This window comes from Pezoporus occidentalis, unplaced genomic scaffold (genome assembly GCF_034315485.1).
Source record: "Pezoporus occidentalis ecotype Australia unplaced genomic scaffold, CSIRO_AGI_Poc_V1 ctg276, whole genome shotgun sequence".
In the NCBI taxonomy this organism is placed as follows: Eukaryota; Metazoa; Chordata; class Aves; order Psittaciformes; family Psittacidae; genus Pezoporus; species Pezoporus occidentalis.
In genome coordinates, this window is record NW_026914675.1 from 495,676 (window position 1) to 514,299 (window position 18,624).

The following is an 18,624-nucleotide window of genomic DNA, read 5'->3' on the forward strand; positions in this document are numbered from 1 at the left end:
TGACTCCACTACCTCTGCTGGCTTAACAAGGGTTACACGAGACCAAAGTGTTTGAAAGCTCCGAGTGCTCTGCACTGAAGAACAGAGACATGAGTACATTTGCAGCTTATGAAGAGCTGGAAGCTGCTGCCTTCTCTCACCCTGCTCGTACCTGGGCTGCACCCTGCTGTCACTGAGTGAGGACCACGATGGATGGATGGATGGATGGATGGATGGGTGGATGGATGGATGGATGGATGGATGGATGGATGGATGGATGGATGGATGGATGGATGGATGGGTGGATGGATGGGTGGATGCACAAGGGCAGCTCACAGCAGCTACTCACAGTCCCTGGTCCTGAAGGAACTGCATGAATCCAAAGCTGTTTCCCAACAATCAGCCAGGACCTGACAGTATAGAACCGATCAACCAGGTCCCCTCAGGATCCATCCTGGCACACAGGGTCACTGCTGGAGCTCTCCAGAGCAGTGGGAACGGTGTCTCAGCAGAGCAGGTAAAGGTACACACAACCCCCAGTGAAATGGTTCAGAACTGAGCTAAAGAAGAGTGAGAGATGCCCGAGGGACATCCTGCTCCGCAGCACAGCACCAGCCCACTGGGAAGAGGCGGTGAATGCTCCATCCCTGGCAGTGTTCAAGGCCAGGCTGGACAGAGCCTTGGGGGACATGGCCTCGGGTGAGGTGGGTTGGAACTGGATGATCCTAAGGTCCTTTCCAACCCGAACTATTCTATGACTCCATGATTTTTCCAGGTCATTCCAGGGTAGCGAGAGGAAGGAGGCCGAGGGCCGGCTCCTGCTCCCGCACTGCACCACAGGCGGTACCAGGTGTATTTGGGAGGGTGGGTGACAATGAGTGTGAGCGAGGGGTGGGGGGGACAAAAGCTGCGCTTGAGCTTCCTGTGGCAACGGGTACCTTGTGTTTGTGTGTGGATTCAGCACAGGAACAGTGGAGCTGTTTGTTCCAACACGCCCGTGAGCCGGGTGTGACACGAGCTGGGATCGGCACGCTGCCAGGAATAAAATCCCTGTGTTCCCACCCCTGTCCTGGAGATCTCAGTCCGCCCGATCGCAGGGGGCTGAGCCCCAGAAGCACTCCAGGGTTTCCAGCTTAAAAGCCCCTCATGAGACCTGGAAGAGATGGAAATGGAAGTGATGGAGGGTGGCGAGCGACTGCCCCGCGGAATGGGAACACCGAGGTCTCAGCCAAGGGCCAGAGGGCAGAACAAGGGAACCAAGTCAGTGGCAAAAGGCTGAGAGCTCTGGGCTTGGCCATGTCCAAAAATGCACCAGAACTTCAGCAGCAAGGCTCTGGCCATAACAAGTCCAGGGAGGTGCCAAGTCCAGGGGGGTTTGCCCCAGGGAGAGGCTGAGGAGCAGCAGTGAGGAACAACAGGAGGGCAAACCTTTATTCAAACAAGAGTCTATAGAACAGAACAGGAAAGTAAAGGCCTTTTGCCACTCGCTTCCTCCCTGCACACTTGTGCTGCTTCAGGTAACTTCCATGGCTCGAGTCCTGAGCAAGGAGTTACAGGAACGTCCTCACTGGCAAACAAGGCATGAGGCCAAGGAGCATGCAGAGGCAGTGCAGAGAGAGGGTTTGCTTGGCCAGCTATGGAGAGGCAGATGTCTGAGTGTGGGTGGATGGGGAGATGAGGAGACGTCACCCAGCTCTTCCACACCTGGAACAAAGAGAGCTCAGGATGCAATCCCCCACAGCCATGCTCTGTTCTGTCCTCTCACCAACAGCTCCCCCCCAAAAAGCAACTGAGAGCTGAGATAAGCTTCTCCCAGAGGCAGCTCCTTCCAGTCCATGCTGGGACACCCCAGTGTCAACCTCAGGTGCTGCCCTTACCCGGCAGCTCCGTGTCACTGCACCAGCCTGTAGGTGATGTACCGGCCCGCAGTCTCGCTCGGCCTGATGATCTTCACTACCTGGAACACGAACATGAAGGGACTCATGAGGGAGAGAACCTGTGGGGCTTCCCCTGCAAGGCTCCCTGCCTGACCCAAGTGCACTCAGCCCCTATCAGCACTGAGCTCCCCCCTTCACCCAGCTCCCCACAGCCAGGGATGTGCGAGGCTTACACCCCTCTACACCCAACCTACAGCAGCTTTTCCACCTGGAAGAGAAGCCCTTCCTGCCTCTGAGAGCTCTGAACCGCTGCAGAGCATCTGCCCTGCCGGCAGGGAACTGCTCCCTGAGCCTGTTTCTCTCTTACCTGGCCACGCTTTATCCCGAAGTACCGGGCCACGGGATCACCAGCCTGGATGCGTGGGAGCTGGTTCTCCCTCAGCTTACTGCAGAGAGTCAAGGAGAGGCTCCTGCAGCAGGGACAGAGCAAGAAACCGGCACGGACGGGTGGGATCATTTCCAGCCCGAACGAGCACGCAGGGCTCCAGAGCAGGGAGGGCAGGCACAAAGGATACTATCTGGCCAGCAGCTCCGTTACTTCTTCCTTTGTCATGACAACGTGCTCTGGGACCAACTGTGAACGAGGAGAGAGGCTGGAAGATTGGGAAGGCAGAGAAAGCACCCAGCCCCTCACCCCAGCGGCGGCTCCTCCTGCTCACCTCGTGCTCGGTGATGTTGATCAGCAGCTCCTGCTGCAGGAACTGCTCCAGGATGTACTTGGGAGCCATGTCCACCAGCGACTGCCGAGGGAAAGCTCTGTCAGGCGGCAGCACGGCTCTGGCCCTGCTCCTCGGCAAACACCCACTGCTGCACACACACAGGCAAAACGTGCACAGAGCATCCCTCACCCATGCCCTTCCCCTCCCGGCTGCCCCTTTGCAACCAGAACCTGTTGCTGTGCTTAAATACACTTGGGTTTAAAGCCAGAGCCTGTATTAAGGTACAAAAGGCGAAGCAGGAACCGCGCTCCTCAATGGCTCGGGGGCAGCCTCCTCCTACCTGCTTCGCCGAGGGGGTCATGCCCTGCTGCACCACGATGAGCGCCCGGGTGATGTTCTCCTCCTGCATGCGCTGGCAGTACATCTTGATGGTCTTGATCCCCACCTTGGGCTCCTCTGGGAGAGAAATCACTCGGGGTTACCGGGACCAACACCCCCCCTTCCCTAAGCGTTTCAGGCCTAGCGGGGGCCCGGCGCCACTCACCGGGGAAGAAGACGAACATCTGATCGGTGGGGTCGTCGTTGTGAGCCACCAGCACGGTGAGGTCGGTGCGGCGGGGCCGGCCCTCGCTGGGTTTGTCCCCGAACTGCGCCTTGAACTCCTCCAGCGTCTGGTCCAGCTCGTCCTGGGTCACCAGGTACCCGCGGTCGTGGCAGAGCTGAGGGAGGCCGCGGGCCGGGTCAAAGGACTGCGGGCACCGGCCCTGGGTCCTGCACCCCCGGTCCTGCACCCCGGGTCCCGCACCCCGAGTCCCGCACCCCCGGGTCCCGCACCCCCGGTCCCGCACCCCCGGTCCCGCACCTGCATGACGGTCTTGCGGATCTTCCACAGCCGGTACGTCTCCTCCTCATCGTCCATGGCGCCCCCTCGGCCTCCGCACGCAGCACTGAGGCGGCCTTGAAGGCCTCACCTCAGGGGCTGCTGGGAACGTTGGAGCGGCCCGCGGGGGGGGGGGGGGAACGGGACGGAGACGACGACGACCGGTGCCTCGCCGCCGGTTCTCCGGTTGTGTGCGGCCTACACCGGACAGACCGCGGAGCACGCTCCGGTCAGGAGGGAACCGACGGGGGGGGAAAGGGGACCGGGCTGCAGCGTAGCTCTCCGCCCGCCATTTGTTCCGTGCCTCCCCCCTCCACTGTAATGGTCTCGCCCAACGCCCTGATTCCCGCTTTGCTCTCTCATCCATCCGGCAGGACTCCTCCCCCCAACCCATCGCGCTGATTGGCTGAGCAGCCATAAAGAGGCGGTGCCTCCGTGAGTCCGCGCCGCCTATTGGCTGAGGGCCTGCGTGGGGAAGTGGCCCGCGATGGGATGGGGTCAGGCGGTGCGGAGCGCGCTGCGGGGCGCGGCGGTGGCGGCGGGGCCGGTGCGGGGCATGGTGAGAGCGGGACGGGGGTACCGGGGGTACCGGGGCCGGTGCGGGGCATGGTGAGAGCGGAGGGAGCGGGGGTACCGGGGGTACTGGGGGTACCGGGGGTAGTGGGGCCGGTGCGGGTTATGGTCAGTGCGGAGGGAGCGGGGGTACCGGGGCCGGTGCGGGGCATGGTGAGAGCGGAGGGAGCGGGGGTACCGGGGGTACCGGGGCCGGTGCGGGGCATGGTCAGGGCGGAGGGACCAGGCTGCGATCGTGACCGGAGCCTCACGGTTGAGGGGCGGGGGGGGGGTTGCGCGGGCCCGGCGAGACCCAACCCGTCGGGGCTCGGGAGCGGGGCCGGTACAGGGGGGTGCGGGCGGTGAACGGGGCCTCCCCGCGCTCCGCAGTGCGCCCAGGCGCAGGACTGGCGTTCGGCCAAGGCCATCTACGACTTCCACGCCTTGGACATCGATGGCAACGACGTGTCCCTGGAGCAGTACCGGTAGGGCGGCGGTGATTGCGCCTCACGGGGACGGTCGTTGTGTAATCGGGGAGGGGGGGGTGTGTTTGGCACCGCCACCGAGCCGCTGCCTCCCGCGCAGGGGATACGTTTGCATCATCACCAACGTAGCTTCGAAATGAGGAAAGACCCCGGTAAACTACACTCAGCTTGTTGACCTGCACGCCCGATACGCTGAGAGGGGTTTACGCATCCTCGGCTTCCCCTGCAACCAGTTTGGGAAGCAGGTAGGTGCGGGAGCGGGCTCTGCATGGGGAGGGGGGGGTAAGGATGGGCTCACACCGAGCCCTTGTGCTGCCCTTCGCAGGAACCCGGGGACAACACTCAGATCAAGGCATTTGCTGCGAGCTACGGGGTGAAGTTTGACATGTTCAGTAAGATCGACGTGAACGGGGACGATGCTCACCCGCTCTGGAAATGGATGAAGGACCAGCCCAAAGGACGAGGCACCCTGGGCAAGTGCGTGAGGGGAACGGGGCAGGGGGGGGCTGGCTGCAGCAAGAGGAAGGGGTTTTCTCTGCCCAATCTCACTCCTGTTTTTTCTCTCGCAGTGCAATAAAGTGGAACTTCACTAAGGTAGGACACAGCCACCATCAATTGCTGTCTGCGGGGGGGCTGCGAGGCTCTGCTCTGTGTGGTTACCCTGGATGTTGGGGTAGCAACAGCCCAAGGGGTTCCTGGGTGGGTGGGGGGAGCAGGTCTGCTGGGGGGCTATGGCTCTGCAGGCAGGATCAGCCACAGCCAGCCCTCAGGTTCACCAGCTCCCTGGGTGCTGCTTCCCTCCACAGTTCCTCATTAACCGGGAGGGCCAAGTGGTGAAGAGGTACAGCCCCATGGAGGATCCTTACGTAAGTGCTGCCGGACCCACGGGAGGAGGGGAGGAAGCTGGGGCTGAGCCCTGTTTGGGGGAAAAGAAGCCCCCAGTGCTCCCAGGAAAGCGGGTGCAGACTCAGGAGTCCCCTGGGCTGAGGCTGGGGGGGGGTGCTTTGGGCACAGTGTTGGGGCAGTGATGTTCTCACAGCACCATGCTCCCCTTCTCTCTTGCAGGTGATCGAGAAGGACCTGCCTGCCTACCTCTAGGTCTGCTCCTCTCCCTGCTCTCGCCCTGCCCAGCGCCTGCCTCCCGCTGCCCATGGATTCTCCTCCTCCAGCCCCGATGATGGTCTGTCTTCAAGCCAGCTCGCTGGTGAGGCAGACCTGAACCCAGGCGTGCAGATGCTGGATGGAGGCTTCACGGGGCCGGCGGCCGCTGCTGGGCCTAGAGCAGCACCCCGAGTCCCCTTGCAATAATAAATAGAGGTGTTAGAACTGACCCCTGCGTCTGGCTGTGAGCGGTGAATGGGGCCGAGCTGGGAGAACCTGGAGCTCTGCAGGGGAGCTGAGACCTTACGCAAGGCCGGGGCTCAGCCAGGATAATCCTTAGGGCTGAGCAGGGAATTGCGCACGAATCCCGGCTCAGCCGCTGCTCCCAAGGGGCTCTGCGGGGACAAGCAGAGCAGGGGAAGGTGCGTGTCCTGTTGGGCTCCCCTCCGACCCTGCTCCAGGTCCTGCCTGAGCACTCAGGGGCTGGTTTTGGGAGCTAGCGTGGTGCTGTTGTGTGAATCCCTGCTCTGTTCCCATTGCCTGCAGCTCCTCCCCATCCCACAGGGGCTGGACAACAACAGCTGGTGCTGGTGAATGCCTCAACAGCGGCTCCTTTATCGGTGTTTTCGGGTGGGAGCTGCTCTCAAGGACAGGCAGTGCCAGGGAGGATCCTCCTCTGCCCTGGGGGCCAAGTCCCCAGCTGCCACCACGTGTGACAAGGGAGATAACCAGCCCCTGGGCCTCCGCTTCCCCATCCTTATCCGAGCCCCAGAGGGGATCCTGCCCCTCAGGCCAGGCGGACGGACAGAGAGAGAGCTGGGACTTACAGACCTCACGTCTGTGGCTTCCTTTCCGTTTTTACTGAGCAGAATGAAAAACTTCTTGGGAGGCAAGTAGAAAATCCAGGAATTATTAGTCAAAGGCACGTATTCTAAAAAAAAAAAAATCTCTTTACATATATACATCTCCATTATAAATACACATAGAAAACCAAAGGCAAACGACAAGCGGGTTAAAAAGTGCTAACCAAAAGGTGGAGGGGCAGAAGAAAACGGGCCCCCTTGCAAAACAGAGCCCATCAGTAGGACGACTGCATAATAATTTAGTTAAAAGCTATTGGTGCATCTTCTTAATCCTGACAAAAACACAGGATCGGGGCAGGGAAAGGCCTTCCTCCAAGGTGCTCTCTGGCATCGCAGAGATGAGGGGCGAGGGAATTGCATATCTTGGAACTCAATGGCAGAGCCTCCGGGGGGGAGGATTCCTCCTCGTTATCCCTGAGTTTCAGCCTCTCTGAACTGGGTTTTCCCGGAGCCCTTTTGTCTCCTTGCTGAGAGGTCATGAGCCGGGGCCTGTGCGGGGCAGTTTAAATAGAGGTGGGAATGGGGAGGCAGCAGGGAATGCTGCGGGAAGAGCCGGAGCTCCTGGGCAGCAGCCAGGGGCTCTTTGGTGTTGCTGTGAGGTAAAGGAGGTGCCATGAAGGGAACCACGGCCCCGGCTGCTGCAGGGAGGCAGATACTGGTTGGGGAAGGAGGGGGGGAGACACAAGGACAAGACCCCAGAGCAACTTTGGGGACGAGCCCACATGTGCATCACATGGGGCAGGTGCTTGTAACGTGGCAGGGAATGCAGCGCCCCATGGATGCTGCAGGCACGGACCCTAAGCACTTCCCAACAGCAAACAGGGCGCTGGGGCAGGCCTTGATCCTTGACAGGGGGGTCAGGGTGCTCTGCCCAGAGGAGGGGGCTCCCCCTGAGGAATGGCCCAGCCAGGGAAGCTTTCACGTCCTTCCCCTGCAAACATCCTGGTGCCACGACTAGGAAATGCCTCGATGGCTCGAGGCAGAGCACAGCAACAGCAGAGGGAAGGCTTCCTGCCCGCAGGCAGCTTCCTGCCAGGCTCCTCAGGTGCAAGGGAGAAAACAGAAGGCAGTTTCCCTGGGACGTGCCGAGCTGGGATGCTCTGCACCAGGGATGAAGCTGGACCAGGGATGCTGCAGCCTGCGGGTGCTCCTGGCTGGGGCAGTGCTTTGCAAAGCAGAGCTTTGCTCTTTGGTACTGGAGGTTCAATCTGCAGCATCAGCAGTGACTCTGCACATTCCTGGTGCTCTTCCCTCAGCCCTACAGAGGTGGGGGGCTGAAAGGACAACACGCGGCAGCACCAAGGTGACAGAGCACGGCCGGCCGGCCACGGCGCCCTGGCTGGGCTCAATGCAGGACAGACCCATGGAGCCCTCCAGCTCCAGGGAATGTCCCCAGGGAGGCTGAGCCCTGACAAGGGTGCAGCAGCTCCTGCCCTGTCCCCTGGAGCTCCCGCAGCCAAAGGACAGAGCAGCACAGTCAGTGTTGCTGCTCTCACACACAGGGATGCTCGAGCTCAGCAGCTCCTGCCTCCTTGGGGACAGCATTCCCTTCCGCAACCCTGCCTTCAGACCCAGCCCTCCAGGGCAGCCTCAAGGCTGGGGCAGCCCAAGAGGGAAGCTGGCAGCAGCCAAAACACATACAGTTTTGGTCAGTGGAGCCTCTGAGCCCTTCAGCAATGGCCCAGCCCCGGGCCGGTTTGGAGCCCAGAGGAGCGGAGCTGAGGGGCAGCAGCCGCAGCGCTGGGGGCTGGAGAAGGCAGGACCCAGCTCGGACACTCAGTAGTCAGCAGAGGGCCAGAGGAGGGGACGCTGCTCCCCAGCACTGACCTTTGAGCAGGACTCAGACACAGCAGGGACCAGCAGTCCAGAGCAGCTGGAGGAGGCAGCGCTGGCCGCCCCTGACCCGTTGCACACAAGCCTGGCCATGCCCGAGCGTGCGGTACAGATAAACCAACTTTGCTTGAAGGAGCTATAGAGAGTTCTTTGTCTGCCCTCAAAACCAGGAAAGGGTCAAGTCCAAACCAGCAGCAAAGCCGGGGGCTCCCCAGCTCTCACCTCTGCACCAAAGGATACGGATCCACGTGGCCCGGCATTCCCGCTTGGCTTTCAGAAGTCTGGGAAAGGCCCGCTGAACTGGATCACGCTCTGGCGCTCCTGGGGGAGCACGTTCTCCTGGGGGGGGCCCCCACTGAACGTCCTTAGCATGTCCTCCAGGATCTCTCTGAAGTTGATATTCCCATCCTGGTGGATGAAATCTTCCTGCTGCTGCTGCTGCTGCAGTGTCTGCAGGGGCCCTGGGGGAGGCAGAGGAAGGTGTTCGTGCAGGGGGGAGCTCAGAGGCATGCTCCCCTCCAGGACGGGGGCCGGGCTCTCGAAGGCAGGAAGGTGACTGAAGCCGAAGGGTAACCGGTGCTGCTGGTGGGGCTGGAGAACGGGCTCCGAGGGGTAGCCCAAGGCCCCAGGCTCTGGCGTCATCACCATGTCGGGAATGATGCTGCTGGGAGGGCTGTAGGTCAAGTCCAGGATCTCATCCTGGCGCAGGGAGTGCCTGGGCAGGGAGATCCCAGGCCCTGTGTGGGTGAGGTCCAGGGTCTGTGCCAGGATGTGCTGCGGGAGGGAGAAGTGGGGGCTCTGCTCCTGGGCCTGGAGGAGCCGGTTGTGCTTTCGCTTCACGTTCTCATCCATCTGCTTCAGCTCCTCCAGCACCTTGCGGACGCAGCTCTCGGGGATCTTTATCCCTAGGGGAGGAACATGCATCAGCCCCCCCCCCCCCCCAGCACTCTGGGAAGGGACGGGGGGCTGTGGGGACGGAGGGACGGGCAGCTTCACCCACCGACTTGTTTCTTCTTCTCCTTGGTCTTGAGGCGCACGATCTGCAGGTAGCTGCTGTTGGTGATGTCTGCCATGATGCTGGCGATCCTGCTCCAGACCCGCAGCAGGGCCCCGCACAGCATGTAGTAGTGGCGCAGGCGCATGCCCTGGAAGCATTCCTTCCCCTCCTGGATCAACTTGCAGCTCCTGTTCCTTCGGTTCCCAAGGGAGAAACCCACCCGAATTAGCCCTAGCCCCTGCAGCAGAGCAGGATCCCCCAGCGCAGACCCTCCCCATTACCCAGCACCCTTCTCCCCACCCTGGGGACACAGCCTGGGGCTGCAGGTTCCTTACCAGGCAGCGTGGTTGCACTTCTTCAAGGAGAAGTGGTAACTGCTCTCCCAGTGCTCCTTGGCCTCCTCGGGCAGCACCTGCAGCAGGAACACACAGCATTAGAGCTCTTCCCACTGTCCAACATGGAGCTGAGATGTGGAATCCAGGGCTCTGGGAGTCAGGACACCGCGGTGCTGCCACCGTCTCTGCCCACCCCACAACAGGAGGAGCAAACGTGCTTCCAAAGCCATCCCCCCTGGCCATAGAAAGAGGGCTTTTCCCTCTCCCCACACCGGGGAGCTGCAGGTCCCACCTACCCGCCGGTACTTCTTCTGCAGGCTGTCCAGGCTCTCCGCCTGGCTTTGCTTCCCAATGTTGGGCTTGTAGAGGATGAAGTTCTTCCCGCGGCTCTGCTCTGCCAGCAGGCAGGTGTGTTTGCAGCCTCGCATCTGTTGGGGCAGAGCGGATGGTTACAGCCACAGCCTCCCTCCCCGGGGCTAAACCAACCCCATCCCATCCAGGAGGGAGGCTCTTAGAGGCACCTCTGAGTCCCCAGGAAGAGCTCGGACATAGACCTCTTACAGCCATGCAGCCCACCTCCCCATGGGTCACCCTCCACACTGAGGTGCCACCCTGGCACAGCCCAGCCACCTACCTTGTAGGAGAGGTAGAACCCATCGAAGGATCCTGTCAGTTTGAGTGACTTCTCATAGGCTTCCTCCCACTTTAAGCCTCTGTCGACACTGATCTGAAGAGGGACAAGCAGAGGGGACTCTGTAACTTCGGGGGGTGGGACAGGTGCTTCAAAATGCCACCCTCAACGCAAATGTGGTGCCCAGGATGAGGCACTGCCAGGCTGCCCTCTTGGCTACGGCAGCCCCAAGCCTTGGGGCCCCTCCTTGTCTCCTCTGTGTAGCTCCCAGCATCACTCACGTGCTCGTGCCCGAGGCAGATGTGTCACAAGCATGACACAAAGCCACGGGGCAGAGGGCAGCTCCCAGCCCCAGCCTGGGAAGCACTGGAGAAGCCCGACCATGGCTGTGCTGGCTGCCTACCTTGTAAAACACAACCTGCCCGTCCTGCGGGTGCCCCGGGGTCAGGAACACCTCCTTGCTCTCCTCATAGATCTCATCCACTCCTGGGGCTAAATCTGTAGGAGGGAAGACTGCTGTAAGATACACCTGCCCCTACCACCAAGGGTCTCAACCCCAGAGCTGTATGCGGCCGCTCTGCCATCAGTCAGCACAGGGAGGAACAGGGAACCTCAGGCGTGCAGTCAGGACAGCTCTAGCCACCCCTCTTCCTCCTTACCAAGGATGCCCATGTCGTATTTGCCCTCCTTCTTGTCCTTTTCAATCAGATAGTCAAAGGTGTCCGAAAAATACTGGAAGAGCATGTTCTGCTTGTCCACCTCCAGCCCCAGGATGCGGTTCAGGAACTTGGTGATGGAGCAGTCTGCGAGAGCACGGTGGCTCAGGGAACGCAGAACCCACGGCCACGCTCCCAGAGCCACCCAAGAAGCCACCTGCAGCAGCCCAAAGCTGCTCCTGCAGGCTGCCGTCAGGGAAGCGGGATCTGCAGCACCGGTTCATCCCAAAGGAGCTTCCCTCCGAGCAAACATCCTGCCCCAGCAGCGCAGCAAACCCCGCAAGGCCGGGCTCCGACAGCCCTGCCTGTCATTTGTGCCCTACTTTGGCCAGGAGAAGCTTGACACGTACCCTTCTCCACTGCGACCGTGCCATACTTCATCTGATTGCAGCAGATCCCCACAGAGATGAGACCTTGCTTCATTTCTGCAAGGACAGAAGGCAGCTTGTGCATTGCAGGGTTAAACCTCCCAGGCTGCTTCCCCCTTGGCTGTTATTCCACAGCCAAGTCTCCCTTGGCCTCCTTTCCCCCCCCTCCCATGCCTGGCAGGGTGATGTGGTCTGCACTGGTTTGCTGCTGAGCTGGGCTCCTGCTCCCTTCTCCTTGACCTTCCATTTGGTTTTGAGGCCCCCCAAACCTGAGACCAACCCGTCCAGCGAGACACAGAACCCCCCGAGCTGGCGATGCTCTCACCGTGGAAGAAGGCAGCCTCCCCTCGGTCGTAGCTCTTGGGCACAGGAACCCTGTTCTCTGTGTGGCTGAGGATGGTGGACAGGACCCTGTCCAGTGCTTTAGCCCCATACTGCAGAAGGAGATGAGAGTCAAGTGTGGGGCACACGGCTCACAACCCTTCTGGTGCGGTGACAGAGACACCCAGCACCACCAGGAAGGCTGCTGCCCCTTGGGGACCCCAGAACAGGAACATGCAGGTCTCATGCAGAGCACAGCCCTCCCTGGTTTATCCCTCCCAGCTCTAGGTGCTGCCCACAGGAGCGGGGTGCTAGGACACATCCTGCCTGTAGATGCCAGCAATGATCTTCCTTGGCTCTGATTTCCCATTGAAGGCATTTGCCAACTACCCCGACCCCTCCTTGGCTGAGCTGCCCTGAGAACAGCCTCTTGGTACCTTGTTCTCGAAGTTGTACTTGCTGAGGTCCCGGGACTCGGTGGCCCGTCGGTCCCCGTGAGTTAAGGCACCCTGAGAAGGCAGAGCAAGGAACAAGTTTGTACTCTGAGCTGTTGCAAAACGCGGGTGAAGAAAGGCCAGAGCCACGTCTGCGAAGAGGCTGGGGTTAGGACATGCTGTGGGGAGGGAGGCAGCGTCCCTCTGGGATGCTGAGGCTTTGCCAAAGTATTTGGGGACTTAGCAGAAGTGAAATAAAATGAAAGAGGCAAATTAATGATTCCTTTAATTATTTCATCAGCTTTCTGGAAATAAGATGGGTTTTTGCTCCTGTAATAACAGGGGAATTCCAGCATCTGGAACTGGGTTCTGCTTCCCTAAGATCCCTCCTGGTGCCTTACATATTCTTCACTTCCTTTCCCACATCCCAGGATGCCAAAAGCCTTCCCCCACTGCAATGCCCTCAGTAAGGGGTGGGTGATGCAATCCCCTGGACTGGTTACGCAGTGAGAACACCGAGATGGAAGCTCCTCAGAGAGAGCTGGAGCTGACACCCTGCTCTCTCTGCTGCAGGGCACTTACCAGGCTCTCCAGCCGCTTGGCCACGATGGATGCAAACCTCCTCTCCCCTGCCAGCTCAGAGATAAGGAAGACATACTCTGGAGCAGAAACCTGGTTCGATCGGTGCGTTCGACCTGCAAGGATGCGAGAGCAGAGGGGAAAGGAGAGGTTGGTCCAGCCTGTCTGCTACGGGAAGGGAAACTGAGCAAAGAGGGGAGAGCATCCTGTGGACATCCTGCTGGTTTCCAAAGGAGATCTCACTCTGGGGGCAAAGGACAGAGGCACAGGCGCATTCAGCATCCCGAGACCTCCGCAGAGCTGAGTTCATAGCCCTGACGTCCAGGAGCAGCGCAGTGACTCCCCAGGCTCCCTCCCCATCCTGGCACAGAAAGCCCCAGGCTCTCCCAGCACGTTCCACGAGCACACGCTGTGACCACGTATGAAGGGCTCCCCCTGAATCCCTCCTGCAGCCGACACAAGCCTTCCCCACAAGATCAATCAGCCATGACCGGTTTGTGTCTGCGTTTCCACCCTGGCAGAGCACGAGAGCTCTGGGAGGTGCCAGGGGCAGCACGAGGACCACGCTCCCCTCACCTCCCCAGGGCTGCCCGAGGCCTCGTGGGCTGCATCAGGCTCAGGGGATGGGGACAGTGCCCAGGGACACCCAGCCCTCACCGAACTGCTGGATGGCCCGGTCCGCGCTCCAGGGCAGCTCCAGTGTCATATGGACGCGGCGCTTCTGGTTCTTCACCCGTCTGTCTGCTTGGAGAGAGATCCCTGAGCTGGAGGCCTCGGAGATTATTGCTACAAGCTAAGGGAGAGAGAACAAGGGAGAAAGGAGCGTGAGGTCCCTCAACAGAAGCACAAGGGTGGCCCCAGCGCAAGGAGGGGAACCCAGGACTCCATCCCCTTCCAGGAGGTCACACAGACGGAAAGCAAAGCACGAGCATAGAGAGGGCCCCTCTCCTTCCCTCCCCTCTCCGTGCACCCCTGCACAGGTCCTGACTCACCTTCTCTCCTTTCATAAACCGCTCCTTCTCCTTCAGGTTGACGTGGTCTATGGAGAGGCCTTGCTCCGCACGGGACTCGAACACGACGGAGCCGTCCGGTCTGCACACCACGCGGCCCTTGCGCCCCGTCATCTGCGGAGAGAGGCTGTGAGCAGAGGGCAGAGACCTGCACGCTCCAGGTCAGCGCTCGATGGGGCACAAGGAAAGGAGAGGGAACCCTCTCCCAGCAGGAGCCTCCTTTGCTGGCCCCTTTCCCTGTCACCCAGCGCCACTGCAATGAGGAGTACCTCAGCCACGTGCTCCGGGCCCCCAAAGTGATTGATCAGTTCATCCAAGGTATTGAGAGGTAGCTCTTTGCCCAGTGCTTTTACTTTTGCTAGGAGGTCCTGCTTCATCTTTTCCACGTGCTCGAGTTCCCTCAGGCCGTGCGTCTCCCTCTGGGAAGGCAGGATGGGGAAATTACCTGCAATGGAAAAAGCAGAAGTTCAGTTACCTGGTAACTGCAAATCGTCCCAAAGGGCTTCTGAGGGCACTGTCTGATGAGCAGGTAAAGACACATTGATTCGCAGTAAGTGCTGCTGAGCAGGGAGTGAATTCTGCACTTCCCCATTTGGGTGGGGGGGGGGGAAGAAGCAGGCAGGGCAAACTCCTCCGGCTCACTGACCACAGCAGGCTCATGGGACTCCATCTCACAAGCCCAAACTGAACCCTCACAGGATAAAACCTCACTTCACCATTCCAAGGCACCAGGAGAGCCTGGCATCAGCCATCCCCCAAAGGGTCTCCATTTGCTCTCCAGGCTCTGCGGGGCGCTGGGTGCCTGATGCCAGCCGTGGGGCGCTGGGTGCTGGGCTGGGTGACACCGGCTCCCCCCCAAGCCCGCTCTGCCCCACTCACTCCTGTCCTCGCCTGCGAAGCCGTTGAACGTGTGCTCCACGAAGATGACATCGTCCGCCTCAAACATGGACTCCGGGGAGGAGTTGAAGTCGCTGTCGAGCCCCATGTCGGAGTCGGTGCTGCTGTCGTCGCTGATCTTGATGACGCCCGTGAGCTCACACACGCCCTTCAGGGCCTTGGCGCAGCGGCCCCTCTGCTTCCCTGCACCCAGAAGGGAGCAGCGTCAGGGCAGAGCCCCAGCCCCATGCACACAGAGGAGGAGAACTGAAGCTGAGCTTGCCCCAGAGGAAAGGCTGAGCCTGGACAGAGCCTCTCGGGCGGGTGCGGGCAGTTAGGAAGGGAGGCAGAGAAGGGCAGGGAGAGCGAAAGGAAGAGAGCGAAAGGAAGACCAAGGCAATCTTTCTCAGGGCTGCAGCTAGGATCATCAGGATGCAGCTAGGATCATCAGGATGCAGCTAGGATCATCAGGATGCAGCTAGGACCATCAGGATGCAGCTAGGACCATCGGGATGCAGCTAGGACCATCGGGATGCAGCTAGGACATCAGGATGCAGCTAGGACATGAGGATGCAGCTAGGACATCAGGATGCAGCTAGGACATGAGGATGCAGCTAGGATCATCGGGATGCAGCTAGGACATCGGGATGCAGCTAGGATCATCGGGATGCAGCTAGGACATCAGGATGCAGCTAGGACATCAGGATGCAGCTAGGAAATGAGGATGCAGCTAGGATCATCAGGATGCAGCTAGGATCATCGGGATGCAGCTAGGACATGAGGATGCAGCTAGGATCATCGGGATGCAGCTAGGACATCAGGATGCAGCTAGGATCATCAGGATGCAGCTAGGATCATCAGGATGCAGCTAGGATTATCAGGATGCAGCTAGGATCATCAGGGTACAGCTAGGATCATCAGGGTGCAGCTAGGATCATCAGGGTGCAGCTAGGATCATCAGGGTGCAGCTAGGACATCAGGATGCAGCTAGGATCATCAGGGTGCAGCTAGGATCATCAGGGTGCAGCTAGGATCATCAGGGTGCAGCTAGGATCATCAGGGTGCAGCTAGGATCATCAGGGTGCAGCTAGGATCATCAGGATGCAGCTAGGATCATCAGGATGCAGCTAGGACATCAGGATGCAGCTAGGATCATCAGGATGCAGCTAGGATCATCAGGATGCAGCTAGGACATCAGGATGCAGCTAGGACATCAGGGTGCAGCTAGGATCATCAGGATGCAGCTAGGACATCAGGATGCAGCTAGGATCATCCGGATGCAGCCAGCCACACACGTCAGGATGAACACACAGCCTGTGCTAAGCAGAGCCCACTCCTCAGGGGAAGGAGCCTGCAGGTTTGACTGCTTCCAGAGCAATGTGCAGGACATGGGAAGGTGCCGGTGTTTTGGGCTGCTGTTTCCTTCCACGCACGGTTAAGACACACCCCTGCTGCACGAGAGGGCTCGCAAACCTGCTTGCACAGCCTGCTCTGCAGCAGCAGCCAGCCAAGGGAACCTCCACAACCTGCCAGTGCTGCTGCCCCCCTCTTGGCCCTTTCCCACATCCCACTGGAGCAGAAATCCCAAAGCTCTTCTTACCTGCAGCTGCAGGCAGTAATTTGGACAGGGAAGTGATTTCCCCCCACCATGCTATAGGTAAAGGGCAATGGAGAGACCCCCCCCACCTTGCTGCAAGAGGGCTTTGGACATGCAGGCTCTTGTGCTATCTGCCCCAGGCAGGGCAAGGCAGCAGCTAAGGGAAGGGGCATCCTCCAGGCACATGGAAGCGGCGAGGACCTGCCTGGGACAGGGAAGTGGGTGACAGGGAGGATGGGCTGAGCGGCCTGGAGCTGCCTCCTCCAGCCCAGAGCGAGCGATGGGAGATGTGCGGGAGGCAAAGTGAACCCAGGGCAGCAAAAAGCACCAAGGAGGGAAAAGGGAAAAAGGAAAAGAAGCAGCTGAGTGGCTGGGGGGGAAGCGCAAGGCGGGAGGTCAGATGCTGGACAGTGGAGCGTGCTCTTACGTTTTCTTTTAATGCCAGTTCCTTTTTCTCTCTTTCTTTTGGTTGAAGGAAAGTGCTTCTGAATTAGTGATAGAAAGACGCCTCTGAAAGTAAGATGCAAAATTTATTCTAGCTACCAGGAACAGGAACATCTGCCGGTTATCCCGTAGCACCGTGTACCTGACACCACAGAACCATGGAATGGTTGGGCTTGGAAGGGACCCTAAAGCTCATCCAGCTCCACGTTTCATGATGGGGGGATAACCCCCTGCACCACCACCAGCAGCACGTGGGTCACCAGCGGGCTCTCCCATGGGATCCTCAGCCGTGGAATGGGTGTGCTGAGGGATTGCAGTGCTGGGAATGGCGCCTCTGCTGGGGCCTCCCTGCTGCTCCCGAGGCCATTCCCAGGAAAGCAAAGCTGAGCAGACCCCGGCTCTGCGCTCCTACGGGGCAGGCTGAAGTTGCAAGACCTTTATATAGCAACTGAGAGGGAGTTTGAAGTGGGAAACCCTCTGCTGGGAAGCTGTTACATCACTATGGAAAAATCCAGTCAATCCCAGTGTCCCAGCCCCTCTCCATGGCCTGACAGCAGAGGGTCAGGCTGTCCAACAAATGGTCTCCACCACACAGGGCCTGCTCGCCCACCAAACACAGCAAAGGGACCAACCATGGAGCCCCAGTGGCTTCAGGTGAATGGAAAACATCAGAAGAGGTGGAAAGCAAACGTTTCTGTGGGCTGGTCTGCAAATGAAAGAGCAAATGCACGAATGCTCATCATGGTGAGTGGGTGCGATGAGGAGCCAGCGCTTAATGAGCCCTAGGGGGTAAAAAACCAATGTGGAAGCGACAGCTGAGAGTATGGACATGAGAACTCATCCCAATGAGAGAAAGGGAGCCTTGGGAACCAGGGAGGGAGCTCCACCACCCTTGGTGTGAGGGGCTGAAGGAGACAAAGACAGCAGGAAGGGCTCTGTCACCCCGGGTGCTGGGGTGACTCTGGGCTCAAAGTGCAAACGCTCACTCTCATTTCCCCCTGGCTGCCCTGGGGACAACGGCTGGGCTGGTGTCACGCACTGAAGAAGCTGCTTGTTTTGAGCCCTGTTTCTCAGGGCTCTTCCCAGCACATTCCCCTTGGAGAAATCCCCTCAAGTGCTGGAAAACCAGGACAGCACAACCGGAGGCTCAGCAGACGCCTGAAGGCACTCAGTGACCTGACCAGTGCTGCTGGACAAAGGGCTCCTGCCTCTACAACTGTGAGCATTGACTGGCTTAAAGGGACCTCAGAGTGCTCCCGACCTGGAATTCTCCCTGGGAATTCTGTGACAGGAAAAGCAACTCAAGAGACCCAACTGACCCAAGCAGTTGTCAGACTCGCCCTGCGCGCTGTCACCAAACTGGCATTCAGTGACCAACACAACCCCTGCCAACGAGGAAAGCCTGGCCTGCCCTGGACACACACAGCCTCTGGCACCTCTCCTTGCTTCCACCTGCATCAAAAGTCACTTCAAAAGAGAACAGGAGCAGCCCTGCCACCGGCAGAGCAGGGGACACAACCCAGTGCCCCAGGGCTTTGTCACCCAACCTGCAGGAGCAGCCGGGTTTATGGGGTGGGCTGAAACGAGGAGCATGAGCCTCATTCCCTGCTGAAAGGGTACCGTGAGTCCTGCTCCTGGCTCCACTTCAGGCACAACCAACCCTCCTTTTAGCTCAGAACAAAGGCGGCACAACCAGGAGACCGGTCCTGCTCCGTACACGTGCTGAAAGCCAGCACCGGGAACCATGGAGCACTCATTGCTCCAGTGGTGCTGCCTCACGTTATCATCCCAGCCTCTGGCATTACACAAGATTCTCCTGCTCGTTTCTTCAGCCCCGTTTTCCAGACTCAGACCCCCACAGACTACATCTGAGCTCATGTTTCTGGCTCTCCTACACCTGCCAATCCTTTCACGTGTGTAGACTTGGAGCAGGCTGCTCCCGCAAGTTTGGACCACAGAAGACTCCAAAATCCATGATCAAGCTCATGAAGTCCCATCGAAGAGACAGTGCCCCAAGGACCCAGCTG

The 18,624-nt window shown here is 59.6% G+C and overlaps 3 protein-coding genes across 9 annotated transcripts in view; 1 reads left to right on the forward strand and 2 right to left on the reverse strand.

Annotated features, from left to right (window-relative positions):
- Nucleotides 1-1,396: 1,396 nt before the first annotated feature.
- Nucleotides 1,397-3,569, reverse strand: POLR2E (RNA polymerase II, I and III subunit E). 2 transcript variants are annotated; one of them, XM_062625101.1, is made up of 8 exons: nucleotides 3,438-3,569; nucleotides 3,120-3,294; nucleotides 2,916-3,031; nucleotides 2,576-2,656; nucleotides 2,432-2,490; nucleotides 2,224-2,302; nucleotides 1,857-1,936; nucleotides 1,397-1,683 (listed from the first exon to the last, which is right to left on the reverse strand). In XM_062625101.1, the coding sequence occupies exons 1-7, from the start codon at nucleotides 3,492-3,494 to the stop codon at nucleotides 1,871-1,873; spliced, it is 633 nt and encodes a 210-aa protein (XP_062481085.1). In that variant the 5' UTR covers nucleotides 3,495-3,569; the 3' UTR covers nucleotides 1,397-1,683; nucleotides 1,857-1,870. The 2 variants fall into 2 exon arrangements, with proteins under 2 accessions (XP_062481085.1, XP_062481084.1); XM_062625100.1 differs by having other exon boundaries at nucleotides 1,397-1,698.
- Nucleotides 3,570-3,871: 302 nt separating this feature from the next.
- Nucleotides 3,872-5,822, forward strand: GPX4 (glutathione peroxidase 4). 2 transcript variants are annotated; one of them, XM_062625062.1, is made up of 7 exons: nucleotides 3,872-4,014; nucleotides 4,398-4,492; nucleotides 4,593-4,737; nucleotides 4,818-4,969; nucleotides 5,062-5,086; nucleotides 5,299-5,358; nucleotides 5,558-5,822. In XM_062625062.1, the coding sequence occupies exons 1-7, from the start codon at nucleotides 3,943-3,945 to the stop codon at nucleotides 5,588-5,590; spliced, it is 582 nt and encodes a 193-aa protein (XP_062481046.1). In that variant the 5' UTR covers nucleotides 3,872-3,942; the 3' UTR covers nucleotides 5,591-5,822. The 2 variants fall into 2 exon arrangements, with proteins under 2 accessions (XP_062481046.1, XP_062481047.1); XM_062625063.1 differs by lacking the exon at nucleotides 3,872-4,014 and adding an exon at nucleotides 4,171-4,235.
- A 1,928-nt stretch (nucleotides 5,823-7,750) lies between these two features.
- The window catches only part of SBNO2 (strawberry notch homolog 2), a 48,118-nt gene continuing 37,244 nt past the window's right edge, over nucleotides 7,751-18,624 (reverse strand). For 3 of the 5 annotated variants that reach the window (XM_062625066.1, XM_062625067.1, XM_062625065.1), the window contains exons 17-32: nucleotides 16,581-16,663; nucleotides 14,560-14,760; nucleotides 13,950-14,125; nucleotides 13,663-13,794; nucleotides 13,328-13,463; nucleotides 12,674-12,786; nucleotides 12,095-12,166; nucleotides 11,662-11,770; nucleotides 11,319-11,393; nucleotides 10,912-11,055; nucleotides 10,656-10,750; nucleotides 10,256-10,348; nucleotides 9,918-10,049; nucleotides 9,622-9,698; nucleotides 9,290-9,480; nucleotides 7,752-9,194 (exon numbers count right to left, since the gene is read on the reverse strand). In XM_062625066.1, coding sequence (XP_062481050.1) covers nucleotides 8,563-9,194; nucleotides 9,290-9,480; nucleotides 9,622-9,698; nucleotides 9,918-10,049; nucleotides 10,256-10,348; nucleotides 10,656-10,750; nucleotides 10,912-11,055; nucleotides 11,319-11,393; nucleotides 11,662-11,770; nucleotides 12,095-12,166; nucleotides 12,674-12,786; nucleotides 13,328-13,463; nucleotides 13,663-13,794; nucleotides 13,950-14,125; nucleotides 14,560-14,760; nucleotides 16,581-16,663 — 2,461 coding nt within the window. In that variant the 3' untranslated portion in view covers nucleotides 7,752-8,562. Of the gene's footprint in view, nucleotides 9,195-9,289; nucleotides 9,481-9,621; nucleotides 9,699-9,917; nucleotides 10,050-10,255; nucleotides 10,349-10,655; nucleotides 10,751-10,911; nucleotides 11,056-11,318; nucleotides 11,394-11,661; nucleotides 11,771-12,094; nucleotides 12,167-12,673; nucleotides 12,787-13,327; nucleotides 13,464-13,662; nucleotides 13,795-13,949; nucleotides 14,126-14,559; nucleotides 14,761-16,580; nucleotides 16,664-18,624 lie in introns of all 5 variants that reach the window. The other 2 variants (XM_062625068.1, XM_062625069.1) reach the window with 2 other exon arrangements.